Source organism: Sphaeramia orbicularis, chromosome 18, assembly GCF_902148855.1.
Source record: "Sphaeramia orbicularis chromosome 18, fSphaOr1.1, whole genome shotgun sequence".
NCBI lineage: Eukaryota > Metazoa > Chordata > Actinopteri > Kurtiformes > Apogonidae > Sphaeramia > Sphaeramia orbicularis.
In genome coordinates this window covers 43,152,774-43,168,794 of record NC_043974.1, presented here as the reverse complement: position 1 = coordinate 43,168,794, position 16,021 = coordinate 43,152,774, and the positions used below count along the sequence as shown (strand labels likewise).

Sequence of the window (16,021 nt, the reverse complement as noted above, 5' to 3'; positions counted from 1 at the left end):
CATAACAACACAGTGTTTTATTTTATTATATTTATAACCTTTATTTAACCCGGAAAAAAGCTAATTGACATTAAACATCTCTTTTTCAAGTGTCCTGGCCAAGACAGCAGCAGAAATTACACAAAATAGAAATCACAGCCACATCCAAACTAAAAATATACATAAAACACAAAAGTCAGTCCTAAAACCAAACATAAAACAGCAAAATATAAATGACCGTAATATAATCTAACAATTAACTCACTTTAGTCTGTCCTTAATATTTAATCAAATACAACAACAATCTAATAAAAGGCATGATTTACACCTAATATTAGTTGTTCTCAGACATTTATTTCCAGTAGCTCACATTGTAAACTCAAGAATTTACAATAATTAAACATCAATTTAATCAAGAAACTTAAAAGAGGAAGAAATCAGTGAATAATCTTAATGGAATCAAGTCAAATGCACAAAAGTACTGCATTTGTTTTACTTTCATCATCAAAAGTAAATTGGTAGTTCACGTATTCAGAAACGTACATGTATTAATGAGTACAGGTTTCTATGAGTTAAATTCAAGACCTTTTAAAGACGACATGTTTACATGGGGTCTTTATGCAGGGTACCGCCCCCGTTGACAAACACTTCAATAGCCCAGCTGCTTACATTTGGACCTGGTAACACCCGTGACAAGCGAAGAGAATTATAATAATTATAATTTTTTGGGCCGTGCACTGCTCACTGCCTAATGCAGGAGTTCACACAAATGATTGGTTGATACCTTTGAGTTCGAGAAAAAAAAAAAAATCTACTGTTAAAAAATAATTATGCGAAATATTCACGTGTTGATATAAACAGCTGACGGGTGAAAACAGCGACTAAACCCCGTTACTTTGAATCTGTTTGACTTTGTTTTTGCGTCGGCGAACAAATCTAAAACAACCCTTTCCGTAGTATTTCTTCTTTGCTTGTTTTTTAGCGTTCCCCTCCAGTTCTAACCCTTCGATGCCTTTCGGGGGTGTTTCAGTCAGTCTTAGACCTCTCATGCCTCCGTTCAAAGCATCCTGAGCGTCTGATTGGGTTTTAGGTCTGACTTGATGGTGGTTCGAATTGTTCCGTGTCTTTCTTTCTGACTTTGAACACCTTCTGCCTTCCGTGGCGTCACCTGTTGGAGGACGTCCATGGGCTTCATACTGGTAAACTCTGAGCCCTTTTCCAGCTGATCCTCCTTTCAGATCAAACTCAGCCTGTGTCTGAGTCGGACTAAACTGTTGTTCAGGTGATCTGTTCCGTCGAGGATTCTCCGATCTACTGTTGGGATCTCTGTCTGACCTTATTCTTCGTTGTTCATGACCTCTGCTACTCTGCTCATCTTCATCTGTCTTCCTCTCACTCTTCTTTTTGGCGTTCTCTCCGGTGTTCAGTTTGTCACAGTCTTTCCTGTCATTTAAATCACCCCCTTTGATTTCCTCCAATTCATATTTTCATATTTCCTCATCTCCTTCATGGTATGTACCACAATACTTCAGACTATAAGTGCTTCCTCTTCTTCTGGGTCCATCTCCGACTCTTTCTACATCCCCCCTGTCCTCTCTCTGATCGTCATATCTTCTATTGCTGTCACTAATTCCCTGTTTTGGACTCTTCCTCTCATTTGACATGCTGTTTTGGTCGTGAAGATCAGATTTTTTCCAAAGTTTCCCTGTTTCCTTAACACCACCTGTGCACATTTCTGTCCTTCCTGTACCTGAATCATCTCTTCCTGTCGTCTCCTCAGCTGCTTTTCAGAGGTCGTATTCTGGTTTACGCTCATGTTCTTGTCTTCTTCTTTCCTTGTTAACCTTCCGATCATCACGTACGTTCTCTAATCTTTCAGGTCTCTTCTTGTCTCCACCTTCACTATAATCTCTGTTCACATCTGTGGCCCTGACCTTCTGTTCATGGTAATACCTTGAGATATTATCGGAAACATCCAAACTTCCTTCCCTCTTCCCTGTTGTCGCCTCCTGATTCAACTCAACCTGAGGAGAAAACCTTTCAACCTGAGCAGTTGATGTTTCTAACTTTTGTCTGTTTTGATCTGTAACACGGTGGAACTCTTCATTTTTCTGCTGTTCTGCTTCACCTCTCCCCTTTTCCTTCACCTCTATCCATGTTCTATCTCTGACTTCACCTTGTTTACCCCATCTTGTCTGGTTTTCACTAGCATATGGCATGAAGTTAGAAGTATGTGGTATGTTCTGGAGGTCTGATCGCCCACCAGTACCATCGTTCTTTACACCCTCGGCTGCTTTTGTTCTCATTTGGTCATCAGGTGATGTCATGCATTTTTCATCATCATCCTCTTTGTGTTCCTTGATACGAACATGTCCACGGTCTTTGTCCTCATCTCCATCTTGCTGATGCGGTGGCTTGTCTCCTTCTTCATGTTTATAGGGACGTTCAGGTGCCGCCGCTGGTCTTTTCAACCCACTGACGTCTTTGGGAGAAACAGATGCTGCAGCGTTAACGTCTACGTCTCTGTTCTGTGGATCTTCTGTTTCCAGTCCATCCATCTTCACACTGACGTCACCCTGTGGGACTCCAGGAGTGGAAACTTCACCCATGACTTGGGAGGAGGTGTCTGCAGGTCCTACTAGAAACAACAGAAGGATAATAAAACAGTCAACCCAATGATATTCAGGCTTATCTCTTGCATTAATTGTTATAGAAAGGTGACGTTACTGTTATCAGATACAACTAAATGAAAAAAAAAAAAAAACTCCTAGAAGATGAAATTACCTGGTAATTGAAAAATGACCATATTATTTAGCAGTGTGGATAATGTTTACTAAGTTAACATTACAATAGTTTTACCTTCTTGTTCAAATATACTTTCACCTCAGGAAAACCAAGATCACAAAGATTCAAATGTAAAACTGAAGGTTTCACGTGGCTTTGAATGACAACTGTTTTGACATGATGAGCTTCTGTTTACTGAATAAAATACATTATTTTTGTAGATATGTTTAGAATATGTTGTTTAAGATTCTCATTAGCATTACATTGCTACATTAGCTAATCTTGGCATGAATATGGTCCATCAGCTAGCCTGCTAATAGGCCAGTTAGCACTAATTCATGTTTTTTACGTAAAGTTGACATTATTGTTGTAACAAACAACCGTATAGAACGGTCGGCAACCTGTGGTTCCAGGACCACATATGGCTCTTGGGCCCTTTTCCAGTGGCTCAATGTGGCTATGTCAAAAAGCAAAAGGAAATGATTAACACTTTTTTTTTTCATTTATCTATTTATTTTGTACACATTTTGCTATTACTGTCACAGCCATAAAGTGATTCTGATGTTATCCAGTTGTAAAAATGTAGACTATACTCCAAATTATAAATAAATAAATAAACAAATAAATACATTAATTGATTAATTAATTAATTAACAAATAAATAATAAATAAATAATAATTTGAAAATAATAGTAGTAGTAGTAATAGTAAAAGTAGATTACTTATTAATTTTAAGACACTGAAGGTATTTGTCTGTATTCTTCATTGCAAAGAAAGTTTCATATAGCAGAAAATAATGACAACTAGAAGCACTCAGAGAGCGCAGACCTCCGCCAAGGCTGATCAGTGGCCCCCCCCGTGGGCCCCCCCACCCTCGATCACCACCAAAGTGTAATCATTTCTTCCTTATCCCATTTCCAACAAACCCTGAAAATTTCATCCAAATCTGTCCATAACTTTTTGAGTTATGTTGCACACTAACGGACAGACAAACAAACAAACCCTGGCAAAAACATAACCTCCTTGGCGGAGGTAAATATCACCATTTTCTTTAGTTCTCTAATTTCTTTGTGGTTCTGTAAATGCACTGAAACTTTGATTTATTCTCCACATATTCTGTACAAACTAATCCTAAAGAGCTTCTTAAACAGTTACCACTTTCAGAGGAAAGTTATAAGGGTATCCTTTGGCTCCAGACAGTTTTGTTTTTCTATTTCTGTCCAAAAATGGCTCTTTAGATTGTAAAGGTTGTCGACCCATGGTACAGGATAACTGTTATTAAGTAGTTGAATTTAACTGGTGGTGTTTAACATACACAGCCAAAGTATTAGTTAGCATTGTTATCAGCGAGTCAGTAAGTTAGCGTTAGCTTGGTGGGTAAAAATGAATTTAAAATTTTTAAAAACCTTGATTTATTTTACAACTGTGCCAGTATACTACTTCCTGTCACTCATATTTCTCAATTTATGGTCATTGATTTTACTGATTTTATTATTTCATGATTCGATTATTACTCTGTGTTGTATTGTTTTTTGTTTGTTTGTTTTTTTATCTCCAACCCTAATGATACGGTTAATTCTTTTAAAGCTGTGTTCAATGACCTCAGATCTGGACTCAGGAAACAACCACGATCAAACGACAGAATTCGAAGCTGTTAAGTTTTGCAGGAAAGCAGAATATAAATGGAAGAAATCAGAGTCAGAAGCTGATGTTAAGACGGTGAAGGATGAGAGAACCTCCTGTTTTCTGAACTTATTTCTACCTGATGAAAGACTGAATGTCATAGGGACTAATTCTGCATAAACACAAAAGAATACTGTAGTTTTAATCAAATCCTTTCTTTTTTTCAGATGTATGTTTTAATAGTGGGGTGAAAACCCTTTGACTTGTGACTGAATATTTAGTTGAACTTGTAGAAGATACTAACATGTACATATCACCATTCAAACTAAAACCCAAATATGAGTTTTCTTGCCCATTGCTCAGCCTTTAGCTCTTACCTTTTTGTTTCCTGTAAAACAGCAGATAAGCCTTGGGTAGTCTAAAGGAACACATACATGCACATAAGTTATTTGCCTATTCACCTACATGTGTGGTGGACATTTTCAATATGTGGTTATAACTCACTTCTCTTTGGTGTCCAGCTGAAACCACTGGTATTTGTGCTAGAAAAAAAAAACAGTCAAACATAGTTGCAACAAAAATTCTATCAAATGTTTTGTGATTGATCTACGAAACAGGAAGTCTTACCTGTGAGACTATGCTGTCATCAAACATGTACCATTTGTCGTCATCCTGAGACCTGACTGTTGTGGTGTAATGTCCACTTTTGAGATCCCCAAAATGATCCACAAAAGCAAACAGTTCATAGGTTTGATCCTGAAAAAAACAACAGTACAAAGAACGGACACACACAGGGGTCATGAAACTTAAATAATATTACAGTTCAAAAGGTCTATAATAAGGACATAAATCATACACTGAATACAACCTAAAGGAGGATTTCATGAATGAAATGGCATAAAATGAGTCTTTGTCCTTACTTCACACTTACATACAGCAGTTCTACCTCCTGTATGTTCATCTCAGATCTGTATTTAATCAGACTCTTTGGAGTAAAGTAAAATACTGTGTGATCAGTGGCAATTTCTCAAGGGAAGCTCAGCTTCCGCTAAAATTATGAAAATTAAATGGTCAAATATGTACGGTTGTGTTGACATTTCATTGACTACAAATGTGTTAGAACACGTTCATCTCACAGACGAGTTCGTTCAGAATCAGCTTTATCACAAATCAACAGACTCTATGTTGTTCACTTCTCATACATTCCCGTTGCGCTGTTTTCTCATATGCTCTATGGTCCATGCACTTCACTGGGACTGAGTGGAACAGTTTTTTTCATTGTCTCAAAACTAGACGGTAATTGGATAAATGCCATGATGTTGTCCCGCCCTTGGACGCCCGGCGTCTCTGGGGGTGAATGGAGCTGTGGGAGGAGCTCGGCTGGGCTGGATGCTGAGCTTCCACGTGCTGATTGGAGGATCGATCAAAAGGCTGAATCCCGTTTGATTGACAGCTGTTTTCAGATCCACTCCTTCACTGACACAGTTCAGTTTAACACCGTCACACATTCTGCTGTGAAATCAGAGAAACCACTACCAAATTACTTGTTCATTTCTTGCACTGTAAATAAAACACACTCATTGTACTTCCTTGTTTCAATTAGGGATGGGAATCGTTAAGCATGTAACGATTCCAATTCCATTATCAATATTGCTTATCGATCCGATTCCCTATCGATTCTCTTATCGATTCTCATTGGGTGAGGGAATAAAAAGAGTACAAACAGGTGTGTTTGCATTAACTGTCTTTTATATTTCCATCTGCACAGAAAATATAACATATACAGTATGAACAAATAATAACAGCTGACGGCGGCCATGCTGGGGGGGGGTATGCAGTGAAAGTGAAACTACAGGCTCTTTACTAATTCCTTTATTGCCGCACTTCTACTACATGGAACCGGTTTGACTTGACGCGGCTTGTCTCCCGTTGTTGTACACCTCATTTCCTTTCCCTTCTTACCTTCAGAAACTTGTAGTTGAGGAGTTATGACGTTTGTTGCCCACACTGGAACCGGAACCGGCCCGGCGTTCACTCTGCTGCTACATTCACAAGCTCCGCTAAGTATCGAATCAAATACGTGACATTCCTGTAAATGAGTCACATGCTGTGGACAAATGTTGGAGGATATTGAAGGGATTCCACCCTTTTGAAGACATGGAAGCTTTGACAGTGTTCCAGTGGACCTGGTGTCGTCTTTTTAGACCGTTTCTGCCTCAACGCCATGTTGGCCACGATCTGACCAAAACAATGAAGCGTATGTGTGACATCACCGCACATGCACAACGAAGGCGGAATCGATAAGCAGAATCATTAAGCAGGCAAACGATTCCAAGGAATCGAGCTACTGGGAACTGGTTCTCAAAAAAGAACCAGTTTTTGATTCCCATCCCAAGTTTCAATTTAACTTAATTTCAATGTTTTCTTGTTTACTTGGTACGATAAGGTCACTGACCATTTTCTTAAAAAGGAACAGAGGTTCGAATTTATGTTTAAATAACTTGACATTTATTTATTTATTTTTTTTAATGTAAGCTGACAATGAGCTTCCCCTCTCTGAAAGATGAGCAGCCGCCACTGTGTATGATGTGTGTAAAGTGACATTAGAAAACATATTGAGTACACTAGGGGTGTTAGAAAATATCAGTTCTGCAATATATTGCAATATTTCATTTCACAATACTGTATCGATATTAAAAAGTACTGTATCAATATTTTTCAGTATTTATCCAAATGCAGATATTGTGGAGGTTCAATTTAGTTTTTTAGTTTTTCTTTTTTGTTTATATTTTATTTATTATTATTGAACACTCTTATTAAATAATGTTTGTTCCTTTGTTGGGATTGCACAAAAATCATGTTCTGATGTTAGTTCTGAACTAATAGAACATGAACATTTGAACAGGATCTGAAACTGTAATGTCTGTAAAACAGAATTTAAGTTTGAACACGGGAACATTTTGTGATATAGCATTAGATCCTGTTGTGATCAAATAAAAATGTGTTTAGTATTTGTGCATATGTCTGGTGTAGTTCAATTCTTCAAGAAAATAATCACTTAAAAAAAAGAAACAAACAAAAAATTGCCTTTTTAACAGTATCATGATATATCGTGATATATCATATCATGATCCTAGTATTGTGATTTGTATCGTATGGCCAGATTCCTGCCAGTACACAGCCCTGCCCATCACTTTGGAATGCACCATATGTATTCAGAAGGAGCCACTTAGGCTACGTTCAGACTACAGGTAAATGTGGCCATAATCTGATTTTTTTTTTTGCCCATATGTGACCTGTATCTGATCTGTTAAAGACAGTTTGAAATGCACAAATCCGAGTTTTTCAAATCTGACCCAGGCTACTTTCATATGTGATCCTTAATCCGATACGTATCTGATATTTTGCAACTTCAGTCTGAACGGCCAGATCGCATTTATCCGACCTTTACGTCACTGAAATGTGACAAACGTCATAATTCTGCGTCCCAGGAGCGTTACTTCCATAAAAACCATGCGTGTCTGCGTGGTCATGTATTACGTCAGAACCTCTTTTGCACATGCTGGTCACTTCAGGGTCGCATTCAGTTCTTATTCAAAACTGACAGAAGTCGCATTTAATGAGTAATATGAACAAGCACACAAAAAAATCAGATTTCACCAAAAAATTCGAATTGTGCGTTAAGACCTGAACTTAAGAGTTCAGGTTTTTTGTTCAACTAGTAACCGATCCTTGATAACTACAGTGAAATAAATGAAGCACAGTTGTATTCAGGTTCATTCTACATTAACGTCTGCATAAACTCATCACCAGACCTGCATTAGTTAATCATTACTTAAATATATGACTTAACCCTCATAATAAAGCAGTGTTTTTATTGTGTACCTGTGGTATCTGGAGTGTGAAGGGCACGTCCACAGCACAGTTTATTTTCACATTAGACATGTGACGCATGTCGAAGTCGAACCTCTTCAACTTCAGCACCAGAACTTCTGGATGTTTCTCCACCACACACTTCTGCATAAAACACACACAATCCTCTTTTATACTGATGTAACACCAGGGTCAGTGCACACATACGGACGTTTCCTCATGACTCACTATGGTAGCGTCAGATTTGTCACAACAGCGTTCACAGTACATCTGGTTTTCTCCTCTGAGTTCTGAAGGTCTGAAGAAGTCCTTAATGCCCTTTATCTGAAACATGGACCAGGTTTAGGAAATGAGAAAGAACATCATCAACTCTGAGGAAAAAAGGCAGATTTTCTAGTACTTTCACTGTTTTCTCAGAGTATTACTACTTTTTCTTATAATACTGTTTTGTAGAATATCTGCCTGTTTGACCTTATTCTGTTTCAGTAATTAGACACGTCCAGATTCTTACCACACTATAATCACCGTAGGAATCCACCAGAGCCAGAGGAAGATACCAAAACGCTGCAGAAATATCAGTGACTGTTTCACACTTAGAGCATGTGTTCCTGTTGATCAGCTCTCCTTGGAAAACCTGAAGAAAAACATGCACATTTAACTCATAGGACCCGTTTACACCAACAGTCAAGGGAATTACCAGGATGAATGAACAAATATTTTTATTTCAGTTATGGACAAAAACATATACATAGAAAAAAAAGCCCATAAAATGAACACCATTTGGTAACTGAAAAAGGAAGAAGCTGAAGCCAGATGCTTATTTCTGCTTCTCCTACACCCATCCTTACTCCAACTCCACACCTGAAGTTGCAGCAAAGAAAACATTAACATAAATTAGTCTCCATTCACTTTCTTAAGTCACTTAGAGATCATTGTACTTTCATAGCCCTTGAGAATTTGACAACTTTAAGCTTTTTTAAAACTCGACAGCAAGCCACACAATTTCACTTCATCCTTCAGTTGGTTCCATAATTTGGCACCAATAACAGAAACACAGTGATATTTTTAATGTTTGTTGTTGCTTTACTTGTTTCAAACATGAACATCCCTCTTAATTCCCTTCTCTTAACTTAATTTTTTTCTGAATACAAACAGGAAGTCTTTTGCTTTTAGCACGAAACATAATTTCCACTGTTTTTAAATAGACAATATCAAAAAATTTTAATAAACCAGATCCTACAAAAAATGGATTACTTGATTAAAGATAACCAGCTTTATTTATTATTCTAATAGCTTTTTTTGGAGTTTAATTATAGGGTCTATGTTAGTTTTAAACATATTACCCCATATTTCCACACAGTATGACATATATGGCATTACAAGTGAAAAATACAATATATGCAAACATTTCTAGTTTAACAAATCTCGAGTTTTACAAAGAAGAAAGAAGGATTTACCTGGTGAAAGAATTAGTCTGTGTAGTTTGTGTTTCAACCTCAAAGTTTGGGAAAATTTGGTCAGAACAGTTTTGGTGCTTTGATGTTGTCAACTCAAAGTCCTGCTGAATGGACTCTATGCACAGCCCACTACACTCCTTTATTTCCTGTCTGTCATTATTGGACACTGATTAATCCAGGTGTGTCTGCTACTTCTGGTTGAGACTGCTGATTAATTAGACACACCTGGATTAATCAGTGTCCAATAATGAAAGACAGGAAATAAAGGAGCTACCTGAAGTTCAGGAGGTAGTGGAGCTGTGCACAGAGCCTGTTTCTTTAGACTGCATTCCGTAAATTCATTGGAGACAGAAAAAGACAAAACAAGACCAAAAAAATTAAACAATATGAAAAAGAAGCAAAATGAAGAAAAATATGCATCAAGACAAAAAACATTAGACTAATGCTGCGTTCCAGTCCACCCGTAACTCGTGTTTTTCCAACCTTCTACTGGTGAAAATGCACTGGAATGTCAGTCAAACCTGTAACTTCACACCCGTGAACTCGTACTAGATCGATGTACTCCCAGTTCCGAGTTCTGACGTCATGCAACTATGGCAGTCCCCCCATGGATGCGGTGTTTATGCAGATTGTTTATTAAAACAAGGTATTGCTCTGACATTATGTATCTGTACATGTTCTGCATAATCAGCAGCTACTCTAGCATTAGCTAATTTTCCGTCCATTGAGTGCAAGAATAAATTAAAATCAAATACGTATCCAAATATACAAATAACATAACGATGTTATGTTAATGATTAATGATTGTTAATGATTGCAAATGAGCATAATGTACGGTCTACCATGATGGTTTGTTTACATCTAGCTACCACAATTCCTTGCGCTCAGGCAGTTTGGCGTGACTTGCCTGGAACGTTAAAGTCGTGAGTTGTGATTTGAAGTCATGACTTACGGGCTCAAAAAACACCCTGGAATGCAGCATTAAGACAAAAAAAATATGCAACATGACAGAAAACATAAGACTTAAGATGAAAAAAGATGCAACAAGACAAAAAAGATGGAACACGGCAAAAAAAAATGCAACAATGCGAAAGACACAAGAAGACGAAAAAGACGGAACCGGCAAAAAGAACGTAACAAGGCAAAAAAAGAGGCAAGAAGACAAAAGAGACACAAGAAGATGAAAAGATGGACGAAAAAAAAAGACGCAACAAGATGAAAAAGACAGGACAAGGTGAAAAAAGACACAAGACAAAAAAGTTGCAACAATAATCTGAAAGTCCCGCCCCCTGCTACGAACTTTTTCAGAGAACGTTTGGGGTCAAGGGAAAGTTTTTTAGGTGCAAACACACCAAGGTGTTTAAAAATCATGGGTAAATAATAAAAGTTTATGGAAAAGCTCCTGCAGTAGAAATGGGTCTGTAGATTTCCCTCAAGATTCAATGTGTGCAATTTAGTGACATCTAGTGGTGAGGCTGAAAATGACAACCACCTGAAAAGCCCACTGGCCTCATCAGACACAGACACTTATACATGGGAGGTGGTTGTAATTCTCCTCAATACTTAACCTGTGCTATGAATAAAGAACACAGAAGAACAGGAAGTCCATTCTGAGCTTCTGCAGGAACATCGACGACCAAACGAGGACCAACAGCAGGATTTCCTCTGAACCCCCCCCCCACATCACTTTACATCAGAGTTCATTAGAGTTGGAGTTGATGATGTCATACCTTAGACGCCTCCTCACTAGTCAGACGTAGAATCCTCTCAAAGTACTCGGCTGCATCCTGCTGTTCATAAACTAAAGAAGAGGAAACTGTGTCAATTTCTTAAACCGTGTACAAATAAAAACCTCCAGTTGTGTTTTTGTATCTGGGTTCTTCTATGAAACTGGTCCTAAAAACAGGACATGGGGCTAAAAATTCACACCAGATGTAGACTGATGTTATAAAGCAGGTTTGGAAGCACTGTGGGTCTATTTGAAAAATAAATACGTACTGAGATAAAAGAGAAACTAGTTTTCAGATAAAACACATTTTTATTTTATTTTACATCATATTTTATACAAAAATCTAATTCTGATTATGAGAAATCAGATGAACACATCTGGATTTGTCCCTAATACTGGAGTATTGTTTTCATGCATTTTATCCTTTTTTATCTTCATATTTGTTTATAGAGTTAATCCCACTGTCTTTATCTTGTATATATTTTGTATCGTATATTTTATCTAGAACTATCTGTTTGCACTGAAGAAGGAGAAGTTCTCCAATCTCATTGTACATTCAGTATAATGACAATAAAGGGCATTCTATTCTATTCTATTCTATTCTATTCTATTCTATTCTATTTTTTTCTATTCTATTCTATTGTTTTCAACTGTATTGTATCATGTTGTATTCTATTCTATTGTATTCTACTCTATTCTTTTACCTGTTCATCTGATTTATTTAGATTTGTTACATCTGAACATGTGGAGAAAAAAAGGAAGTTTGATTCTATCGTCCAAAAAATTCCAATAATGAACTAAAACGTCTAAACCACAGTTTTTCAATCATCGTATTTCTGAAGTGCACATAAACATCATGTAAAATTATTGGATTACTTTCAGTTATCGGGTTTTTATGGTCATGTAAACGAGCTCATTGTTCTGTCGTGTTTGTAAAAGTGTTTTACCGTTGCGGATGTCCAGTTTCCTTGTGATTTTATAGGTGTAGGTTGTATATTTTTCTAAATCACCAAACAACTCCATCAGCTCACGATCGATGAGGTTTGGATCGTCATCTCTGTGTTTGCTGAAAATAAAAACAGTTTTAGTGGAAGAAAAATGGATTCTACATAATTCTATACTTGTCTGTAAAATTAATCTTTTGTTAAATTAATAATAATAATAATAATAATAATAATAATAATAATGATAAATGTATTTTTATTTTTTATTATTATTATTTTTTAATTAATTTTTTTTTTTTTTTTTTTTCAAACCTTGGGACTCTCAGCTTCTGTCTGAATTCCTTGGTCATGAACAGAACCTGCAGGACACTGTTCAGGTAACAGGTGGATCCCTGGTTCATCAGGCCATGGTACATGATTTTATCTGTGAATGAAGACAGACAGTAAAGAAAACAAGTGGAAATGGGCTTTTATTATGCCTGGATGATAAAACATGCACATACCTGAGGGGTAACCCCAGCTGGATGAAGTCCGTCCATGTCTGCTGCTGTAACTCATCCTGAGTCTTTATGACGTAATCAGCTGAGAATCAGATGAATGTTCAAAAATGATTGAACTAATGTTCACCGAATGAACAAAAAGCAGGACAGGTTCATCTGGAGTCCACAGACCGCACACATACTGCAGTCACACACAGGACCATCTCCAATTGTTTTACTTTCGGTTTGACGTAAAGACGCACTGGCTGGATGGTGCGTTCAGGTGCGTCGGAAATTTAAGATTTCATGGGCAGAAACAAGGCGGACACATGACTGAATAAAAAACTACCACTACTAATAATAATAATAATAGTTATAATAATAATGTCACAAAACATTAATTATATGAGTCTAGAAGTATAGAATGGAAATCATTAACTTAAATGATAATATTTAACTTAATAATTAAATCTGACAGTCAGTGACTTCAGATTCCTGGGTACATACATTTCTCAGGACCTCACATGGGGCACTAACACCAGTGCCCTTGAGAAAAAGGCACGGCAGCACCTGAACTTTTTAAGGTCACTGAGAAGGGTGAACCTGTCCCAGGAACTGCTGCTGTCCTTCTATAGATGTTCTGTGGAGAGCACCCTTACCCACAACATCTTAGCGTGGTACAGGAGCAGTTCTCAGGCTGACAAGAAGGTTCTGGAAAGAGTCACGAAGTCAACCTAGAGCATCATAGGAGTCCAGCTGTCCTCTCTGTCAGACATCTGTAACAGCAGGTGTCTGCGCAGGGCCAGAAGCATCACCCTCGATGGTTCACATCCTGGACACAGCCTGTTTTCACTGTTGCCCTCAGGGAGGAGGTACAGGTCCATCCAGGCCCGCACCTCCAGATTTAGCAGTACATTTTATCCAAGTGCAATATGGGTACTGAGCACATTGCAATGACAATACCTCAAATGAGGATATATATTTAACAAATATCCTTAGTGTCCAGCCAGGGTCAAAGTGCAATATATATTTATCTCTACTGTTTCTTAGTTGGTGACATGCCTGTTTTTATTCTGTATATATATTTACACTTTTCTTTTCTTCTTCTTTTGAACTGTTTTGCACTACATACCACGAGAGAGTTGTCTCTTTTAATTTCGTTGTACATATGCAAGGGAGTAGGCTTGACTCTGACATTGGTGGGGACACAAAAGTGCTCCAAGGCAGCAATCCTGAAAGTTGATGTTTTTTTTGCATTTGCGATTACAATTTCACGTTATGTAGAGCTGATCAAACAAGCAAACAATCATAGTCAGTCGGTTCTAGCCATTTTGGCACCCTAAGCAAGATATGAATTTGGTGCCCCCCTTAAAAAACACATACATGTACACAAACATGCAAGTATGAGAGGGAGATACACAAAGCAGCCAGCAGTAAACCACACAGAAACATATATAAACCAGATAGACACATATAACCCAGTTCATCAGCAGTAAACCACACCTTAGCAGATATCTCATCTCTTAATCATCTGCAGTTCCATTATTAGCCAACTTTGCTTCATTTCAGTTCAGCTAGCTGTTGCTAGTAACATAAAATGTTTTTAACATTATAAAAGGTTACATCCCTCTATAATTGGATTACTTTTCTTCGTCCTCTTCTCTCCTCTTCTAAACTGTGCAGTTAAGGCCTTGGAAGGCCTTTTCATGGTAATAAATTCTCCATCCTTTACCTGGATGTTCAGTTCTACACCTGTCTGACTGTCATTCAGCTCAGCTCTGTCTCTGTCACTCACTCACACACACACACACACACACACACACACACACACACACACAGAGAGCACCGGTCTGGGAGAGTTCACCTGACAAATTATGGGGGGGGGGGGGGGTTGTTGTTGTTTTGTTTTTTTTCCTCTCATTTCTTTATTTTTAAGACAATTAATTAAAAATGATCATATTATCAGTTATCAGCCTTTGCCACGAACCAGCCCTGCACGCACGGACACGCATACGCACGCACACATGCAAACAGACACATGTACAAATGTAAATGTAAATGACACCTCTGATATTAAATCCAGGCAGAACAAATGCAAACATGTTGATGACTTACGCTAAGCGGTTGGAGATACGAACTACCTCCTGTCCTGGCCAACTTTTTTTTTTTTCCTGTCCAAGTAGCTGGTAACTGTAGCTTTTGCAAGTAGATGAAGTAACAGCGGGGATGGCCAATCACATGTACGATAGCAAAACCGCAGAGCCAATCGGAGAGTGAGAATTAGGTTAGAGGCATGGCTTTTAGAAGAAACCGACTATTAACCCTTTGTGTGCCATAATCATTGACTAAACACTACAGACAGCGGTTGGATTGGTAGGGACAACACAGTAGTGGCTGGATATTGGTAGGGAACGTGAACCTAGCATCCCTACGCAATTCTACGCCCTTGTATATATGTATAATGACAATAAAGGCATTCTATTCTATTCTATTCTATTCTATTCTATTCTATTCTATTCTAAATCTAATAAAATAATTAAAAGAAAATAAAACAGAAAATCAGTAAAATCAACACCCAATAATGTAATAGAAAATAACATCTTGATAATTGTGGTAATTTTTACTCATTTTGTGCATTTTTGTTAGATTTAGTAGATATTTTGTGCATTTTTTGTTTATTTTATTTATTACTTTGTGTGTTTTTGTTTGTGTTATTGACAGTTTTGAGCATATTTGTACAGTTTGAGTCAGTTGGTAACTAACCATCCATCCATCCATCCATCCATCCATCTACCACAGGCCGATGGTGGGGTACTCTTTGGATGTGTTGTCACATCCAGATGAACAACCACTCACTCACATTCACACCTACAGGTAAATTTGATTGAACATTTAACCACTTGAGGTGCATTTCTTCAGACGGTGGATGGAACCCAGAGGACATGTAAACCCCACATCGATGGGAGTTGGTGCTGGAATTGAACCCATGACCTTCTTGCTGTGTGTTGAAAGCCACCTCCCCACAGTGGCCTCATCTGTGGGTTAAAGTTTTCAGAAATAATCACTTTCATTGATCTGAAGTCACTGATCTCTGAGACTTCTGCCTGAAAGAGGGCTAATGCAGGTGTGCTAAGCCCCTCCCTCTGAGGGCCT

General features: G+C 37.8%; 1 protein-coding gene across 2 annotated transcripts; it reads right to left on the bottom strand.

The window, feature by feature from the left end:
• Positions 1-805: 805 nt before the first annotated feature.
• On the bottom strand, positions 806-13,083 carry LOC115438627 (ubiquitin carboxyl-terminal hydrolase 46-like). 2 transcript variants are annotated; one of them, XM_030162373.1, is made up of 11 exons: positions 12,893-13,083; positions 12,702-12,813; positions 12,393-12,511; positions 11,447-11,517; positions 8,771-8,893; positions 8,488-8,583; positions 8,272-8,403; positions 5,014-5,142; positions 4,891-4,928; positions 4,764-4,804; positions 806-2,617 (listed from the first exon to the last, which is right to left on the bottom strand). In XM_030162373.1, exons 1-11 carry the CDS (start codon positions 12,945-12,947, stop codon positions 1,767-1,769), a joined length of 1,767 nt encoding a protein of 588 aa, XP_030018233.1. In that variant the 5' UTR covers positions 12,948-13,083; the 3' UTR covers positions 806-1,766. The 2 variants fall into 2 exon arrangements, with proteins under 2 accessions (XP_030018233.1, XP_030018234.1); XM_030162374.1 differs by having other exon boundaries at positions 806-2,614.
• Positions 13,084-16,021: the final 2,938 nt, after the last annotated feature.